Below are 7,490 nucleotides of genomic sequence, written 5' to 3'. Positions count from 1 at the left end.
AATGGAATATCCATCCCACACATAACGGATTTTGTTCTAGTCGAACACTACCCAACTTCTCAAGAAGGAAAAAAAAAGGGGTTTGTGTGCTCTGAAAGGTAGACACAAGAAAATATTACCTAATCAGCCTATGATACACAATAGTCTCAAAACAAGGTCCTACTGAACCACACAATTGATACTTTGTGGGAAACACTGGGAATTAGAACATTTCAAATCTTCAGCATTTGCTATAAGTGGGCTTTGAAACTTTGATCCCCAAAGCATGCTGAAATCTGGTAATGCTGCTCTGCCCTCTTTAAAAGTGGCATTTATTCACGGCAGTCAGTAAATAATTCATCTTCTCTAAATGTTAGTCCCTTTTTTCCACACTTCTGGCAAGGTGTTTCACAGGGGAATCACCAGTATTAACTGGGGAAGATTTAAATATTAATGTACTTGATAGGAACTGGGTGGAGACATCAGCTGTGGGCTCCATCAAAATATTTCCAGAACGTTCTATGACAATAGGTCCCATTGTATCATTCATTTCTACTACTTCAAAATCCATTTCATTCCATTTTTCTGCGTCCTCCCCTTCATTCTCCTCCCCATAGTCATTTAGTTCAGAGTTGGAAAGCAAAGACTTTTGGTCCTCACTCTTTCTGTTAGCTTTTCGCTGGCAATCCAGAGGCAAGGTGGCTAATTTATACATCACAGGAAATATAACAGCAGTGAATATTGCTGATCCCAAACAGGTGTACAGAACTATGGGCAAATCTGGGTATTGTCCCTGAACAATTCCAATTACTGCAGGAATAGCCATTTCTCCCAGGGCTGCACCAACTACAAAAAAGGCTGCTGATTTCCCACTTATGGTCGTGTACTGCTCAATCCAGGAAACACCACTGGGAAATGTGGCTGCCATTGAGGCCCCATACACCGAAGTGGCAATCCAGAGACAGAGTGGACTCTTGTCAAATAACACCAGAAATAAAGATGAAGCCAGGCTGCCAATGTTGCTCAACACAATCATGGTGCCCGGCTGTAGACATGCAGCAAAGAAGATCGCCAGGCCCCTGCAGGCTGCAAAGGTCCCCCAGAAGATGGAGTTCAACCCAGCTGCTTCGCGTTCTTCCATACCAGAATGGGTGGTGGCAAAGGAGAAAACATAAGAGCCATATGTTACCTCTGCTCCAACATAAAAAAAGAAGAACACGAAAAGGAGGCAGAGAAGGGTCTTATGATATTCAGCTCTTCGATATGCCTGAGCAGATGCTTTTGCTTTTTCCTGCCCTGAGCTTTTCTTGAAAAACAAAGCAAACAGAAAGAGAGACACTATGAAAATGTAAGTGCCGATAAAAGCATAAGCCCAGAGTAGATTCATGTCATCAGGCAATCCAAACAGAAGGGCTGAGTCAGCTTCAGATGACCCATTGGTGGCTGGAGGCTGAAAGGCAGGCTCTGTGTGGTTTTCAGCAGACACTGAGGTACCCAGTGCCAGTTTAGCCAGAATTGGAGCCAGAAAGGCACCCAAGGCAAAACTGAAGTGTAAGGCCTGCATGTGTGGGGCTCCTTCATTCCCCCAAATAGCCAAGATGAGGACGTTACCACCTGCCAATGAAGGATGGAGAAATCGATTATGTTAAGCACAAGTTATCTGGTTTAAAAAAAAAAAATAGGTCTTTACTGTCAGAAAGAGGATAAATCTGTATTACATGGCACAAACATTTTAACAAAGTTATCAAATATTGTGCTTGAGTCAATTCTCTAAGGAACTCTAACCTACTCCCACCAGAGAGCTATGACTTATAACCTCTCAACTGCATATATGGAATTCTACAAACTGGTAAATCACTGCTACCCAGAGTCAGGCATATTAGCAAAGGCTACTTAGAGGGCCAACATTATACTGGGGAGTACATTCATACATCTACTTATTTGTAACTAATTTAAATTTATATATTTATTTGGAAAAATTTTACCACCAGAGAGTGGCCAATTACCAAAGCTTTCTGGACTTGAGGAATTTCATTTATTTATTAATGAAACAGATGCAAAACACACATTCAGGAACCTGAATACACCAAGTCTCTGGTGTGCCTGTTATAGGAAATGAGAACACCTTTTAGCATCTATTCATATACCATCTGAACACCTGCAGGGTGAAAGGCCAGAAGCATTAGTCTTTGGCTCTCTTTTTTTCAATCAGACAGTTTCAGACAGACATATAAATCCACCCTGTAATTTGCAAGCAAACTAAGCCAGAAGTATAAAACATTTCTCCAATTTATAAATAACCTTAGAGTAGGGAAGGGAGGCATAGAAAGCTGGATCTTTTTTTTTTTTCAAAAATTTTTTTTTTAATATTTATTTTTTAGTTTTCAGCGGACACAACATCTTTGTTGGTATGTGGTGCTGAGGATCGAACCTGGGCCGCACGCATGCCAGGCAAGCGCGCTACCGCTTGAGCCACATCCCCAGCCCAGAAAGCTGGATCTTGTGGTAAACACATATCACATGTTACTTAGCAGACTTTCAAGGACATTATGACCCACAGAGAAGCTCTACTATGGGAGAACAGGAACTTTTGAGAGAGAGAGAAGAAAAACAAGCAAACTAGTACACAGCATGGGTTTCTCTTAACTCAAAAACCAATGTGCATTTTAAATTGAAGGCTGCTTCTATACTTCATCAGCCAAATAATGGTTCCACACTTGTTTTATCCTATTAAACCATTAATTCCTCTTAAACTACAATGTTAAAATTCTCTCCCAATATAAAATCTGCTCACCTGCACAGTATTAGCCCAGGAGAGGCTCCTTCCCTGTTTGGATACAGTAATCAGTATCTCCAACAGAACAAAATCCTTTAAGTTAAATTCATAGTTGGCTGCTCAAAAATCTGTGCCCTAACTGGCGAGAACAGTAGCTGCTGGAAGAGGGGATCTGATGAAGTGAACCCATGACCCACTCAGTAAGTTCATGTCTTTATTTTTTTTCTTTCCTAGTATTAGATACTGAACCCAGGGACACTTTACCGCTGAGCTACATTCCCAGTCCTTTTTATTTTTAATTTTGAGAAAGGGTCTCAGTCAGTTGCTGAGGCTGGCCTTGAACTTGTGATCCTCCTGCTTCAGCCACCTAAGTCTCTGGGATTACAGGCATGTGCCACAACATGCAGTACAGTCCATGTCATTTCCAGAGCACTGCAAGTGACAGTTTAATACCATTTGATCTACTTTTCTAGTAGAAAGTCCCCACTCCCATAGATGACACTTAAGGGCTCACTAACCTGTATCCAGAATGCCCATTGAAATGCCAATGACAGATATCATGAAAATCAGTAACACTGCTGCCTTGCAAAAAGGAATAACAAAAAGACCAACTGTGGTAGCCAACAGTGAAACCCCTGAGAAGAAAAGTTAAAAGTCAATTATAAAAAGTAACGTCAATTTAAGTTTGGTAATAGTAAGTAGATGAGTGTTACCAGCTGCTACTACAAGTGGTTTTGCTATTTAAATATTTTATAAACTTTATGGGTGATAAAATATAAATTACTATGACATGGTTACAATTTACGTACTGTTAATAATCAAACTAAAAATTATACCAAAACAAAAAAAGATTTTACAGCAAGAGAGACAGGACAAAATTATTTATTTTCATATTTCACACTTAAGAACCCAAAGATATATCTGGATAACAAATAACAGTTTATAAAAGCAAAAACAAAATGCAGAAAGTACAGCATTTTGTAACAAAACCTTAATAAACAAACTAGGAAATAGGAAACATAAGAAATATATTCTTTCAAATCTCATTGCAAAAAAAGGGAATTCTTTATTCATCAGCAATAAATTATTCTCCTTGCTTTCAAAGAAGTTTTATCACATTATATCTAAAATTTTATTTAAACACATTACTTTATCAAAAAAAAAAAAGATGTCAAAACTTTGCCATCTATTTCCAAGGCAAGGTAGAGCATGCCATCACTGACGTGGGGTGGTAGGGACAAAAGTATAGCCTACCTCAGTTCACTTACCATCCCCTCCCCTCCTTCACTTTCAATCCAGAGTCCATAGAGCCTGGGCAAATTCCAGGAGCATTCATTCTGAGGTCCATAGTCCTAGGAAATCTGCCCTTACACCCTCATGAGCAGAGACAGCCTTTTGAACAACCAATGCATGACCCTAAGTGGTACCTAAATTACTGTGAAAGTCGGGAAGTCCAAGAATTGCTAACACACACACCATTGGGTTGATCTGTTTCCAGAGGATCCAACACAGGTTTCCTCTGTCAATATCAGAGCAGAAAACATGGAAACCCAGTTTCTGTGGAGAAGTCACAAACACCACCCATTCAGCTATCAACCATTCTGCAGCTACTATTTTTCACGTTTAAAATAATGACCTAAAATCCTTGACAGCAACACAGGAGTGCAAAACAGTGTTTACTTACCCAAAAGTAAAAAATGATTCATACAATCAAAAAGAACTCCACCAATCATAGAGCCACACAAATATCCAGAGGCACGGCCCACAAAAATGAGAGAAAGACTGCTGATGTTTCTGTTTACATTCCTTGCCAAATCTTGAAATGTGGGTCCCAGTATAGCAATACTCATTCCCTATAATATAAAAATATAAAAAATTACAAAAGTGTTTTTTAAAACTTATAATCATTAAAACAATGTCTAAGTGGTAGTTTGTGTGTGTGTGTGTGTGTGAAGGCTATTACAATGTAATGGAGAATACTTTAAGCCCCATAGTCAAGAAAAATGAACAATACTATTATAGCTATAGATCCATGGGTTTTCTTCTATTCCAATTCTCAATTTTTTTAAATAAATTATTCATTTCTTTGGGCTCTTTGAGGCAATTCTGTTTAGTTTTTTAAAAAAACTATTCGGCATCAATAGTTAATAAGATAGTTACAAAACTATTCTCAACATGCTGTTATTTCATATACTACATAAGAATTTAGTTGCTAAAAATTTAAATTATCAACACATCAAAATATATTCCTGTTTTTTAATGTCAAAACAGCAATATTTATGGCATCCTCTGAACTACCTATGTGCAAAGTGTGCAGGAGATAAACACTTTGAATGTTTCTAACATATTTTCCTTCAAAGAAAACCCAAAGCCATCAGGAATACAGTTAAGACTTTCTTAGAAGATATCACATACATGTGTACAGGACGAGTTTAACAATAAAATGTCCTTGGACCATGTGTTAACCAGAACTAAGAATTATAGTAGGTTGTCAGAGTAATTGTCACTAGACACTTTTTCAAGTTTTTGAGCCTGCGGGTGTGTGTGGAGTGGGCGTAATCCCACTTACAGGGCAGCTAAGGTATCAAGATCACATTTCAGGGTCGCCCTGGGGCAAAATAGTGAAACCCATCTCAAAGAAAAAAAAAGAAAAAACTTTTTCTAATTTATCTACATTTCAAGAATAACTGATTCTATTTGCACTTTTCTGCTGTATATGCAGCGTGTACCCCTTATCCAAGCAGGACTACTCCAAGACTAAGGACTTGGATATGCACAGGCCCACAGCAAGCACCAGGTATAAGGAAAGAAGCCTGAGCAATGGTTCTAATGGAATTACTTCATGTCTTCAAAGGACTTATAAAACCCGGCACACAGTGAGGGCTCACCAACAATACACAGTGATTTCTTTCTCCTCCCCTTCTCCATCAAAATATTCTAAGAATTTTGTGGTCAGACTCTCTGATATGCTAAGTGACCAGAAGTGACTCTCCTCAAAGGACAATGTGTTAACAAGAACAACTCTCCAGCTTCCGAAACTATCAAGTTTGGCAAAAGGGGGTTGGCAAAACTGCATCTAGCCTTGCGCTTTGCTCCAAGAAAAAACATTTAAGCATCTGAACGCTTGATATAAATAGGACTGTGAGTGAAGTAAGACGTTACTAGCTCTCCGCCTTATCTGGCTGTGTGACATGGAATAATAATTATAATAATAATATATTATAATATTATAATTATAATAATAATTCCTCTCTTTGCAGAATTATTTCCCTATCTGCAAAATTCAGCGGTTGGCTTAATCTGATCAGGACACTAGAAAAAGGATATCCTAGAAAATCAGCTTTTCTGTGTAATAATTTGAGGATTGAATGAGTGGGGTGCGAAGGGCAGCTAAAGATCTGGGCAACCTCTGCACCGACGAGAGGTAAGAAAATTTGCTGCAGTTGTTAAACACATTAGGAAAAACAGTTTCACACTTGACAATAACCCTACCACCACTGTTGGAATGAATGGTGCCCGTTTTCCAGATGACTAAACTGAGGCCGAAGCAGAATAACTAAGGTGTTCAAGGTCACACAGCGTAAGGGGAGAAGCCAAGTCTCCAACCGCTTTGCTCCGCAGGGCGCCTGCTCGCGCCCGGCCAGGGAGGATAGCTCCCCCAGCTCTCACCAGCCCCAGGAAGGCCGCACACAGGATCGCGGTGGTGAACCAGCGCAGCACGGCCCGGGTCCGGCTGCCGGGCCGGGAGACCGCCACCGTCTCCGGTTCATTCGCCCAGACGTCGGCCCGTAGGAGCCGCTGCCCGGCAGCCGCGGCCCCGGTAGCACGGAACTCTAGTTCCAGCTCCAGCTTGGAGGCTCCAAATGGTCTTGCTGAGGTGAGCCTCAGGGATTCGGAGGTGAGCCACGGTCCCGCCCCTCGCGGCCAGAATGTCTCCCAAGGTGCCGCCTTCTCTCCGCCCACCCGGAGAGAAGCCTGGGACGTGCAGATGTTGGCACGCAGCGGGCATTTGACCTCCAGAACACGGTGCGCTCGCCCGGGTCACTTGGCGGAAATGAAGCCTCCAGCCAACCAGAACCGCGCCTCAAACCGGAAGTTAATCTGGTTGCCTAGGAGACCGGATCTCTCGCAGGCATCGCATCACACTTAGTTGAACTTCCTGACGCCAGGGGACTGGCGCCCCGTGGCGGAGCAAACTGAAGCTGCAGCCTCTGAAGAGAAATCCCGAGATAAAATGCCATTAAGGAACAAGGTACAAAGTGGCGGGATTGCTGACAACTGTGGGCCAAGAACTACAAGGTGGAACCTCGATCCAGCTACCCGGATCTCCTAGGAAAAATTGGGAAACTGCCAAGCGCGGTGGTGCATGCCTGTAATCCTAGCCACGCAGGAGGGCGAGGCAGGAAGATCGCAAATTCAAGGCTAGCCTCAGCAACTTAGCGAAATAGTGAGATCTTGTCTCAAAACTAAAATAAGTAAATAGATTTGGGGTGTAGCACAGTGGTAAAGCATCCCCGGATTCAGTCCCCAGTAATTCACACACACACACACACACACACACACACACACACACACACAACCAAAGAAAAGAAAATAGGGAACTAAAAGTCTTACCATCATACAACTTTCCAAAATCACTGCCCTTGCTCCTTTGATGTCTGAAGTTTTTCAGTGTATTATACATCTTTCACTCCACGATATTTGTTGAAACTTGTGGGTAAGCTTTCAGTTCCAC

At 41.4% G+C, this 7,490-nt stretch overlaps 1 protein-coding gene across 2 annotated transcripts; it reads right to left on the bottom strand.

The window, feature by feature from the left end:
• Positions 1-294: 294 nt before the first annotated feature.
• On the bottom strand, positions 295-6,779 carry LOC308648771 (sodium-dependent glucose transporter 1B-like). 2 transcript variants are annotated; one of them, XM_081293764.1, is made up of 4 exons: positions 6,425-6,779; positions 4,440-4,608; positions 3,274-3,390; positions 295-1,593 (listed from the first exon to the last, which is right to left on the bottom strand). In XM_081293764.1, the coding sequence occupies exons 2-4, from the start codon at positions 4,603-4,605 to the stop codon at positions 353-355; spliced, it is 1,524 nt and encodes a 507-aa protein (XP_081149890.1). In that variant the 5' UTR covers positions 4,606-4,608; positions 6,425-6,779; the 3' UTR covers positions 295-352. The 2 variants fall into 2 exon arrangements, with proteins under 2 accessions (XP_081149890.1, XP_081149889.1); XM_081293763.1 differs by lacking the exon at positions 3,274-3,390.
• Positions 6,780-7,490: the final 711 nt, after the last annotated feature.

This window comes from Spermophilus citellus, assembly GCF_964194105.1.
Source record: "Spermophilus citellus genome assembly, chromosome: 5".
Taxonomy (NCBI): Eukaryota; Metazoa; Chordata; class Mammalia; order Rodentia; family Sciuridae; genus Spermophilus; species Spermophilus citellus.
Note: the sequence above shows the minus strand (reverse complement) of the source record. Positions and strands in the feature narration are given on the sequence as shown.

What these genes read in the sequence shown, in the direction of transcription:
- LOC308648771 (XM_081293764.1), bottom strand. Translation starts at nt 4,605, where the DNA reads ATGAGTATTGCTATACTGGGACCCACATTTCAAGATTTGGCAAGGAAT. An exon ending in GAATCATTTTTTACTTTTGG is followed by an intron (nt 3,391 to 4,439) that starts GTAAGTAAACAC and finishes TTTTCTTCTCAG; the next exon opens with GGGTTTCACTGTTGGCTACC. An exon ending in AATGGGCATTCTGGATACAG is followed by an intron (nt 1,594 to 3,273) that starts GTTAGTGAGCCC and finishes CTTCATTGGCAG; the next exon opens with GTGGTAACGTCCTCATCTTG.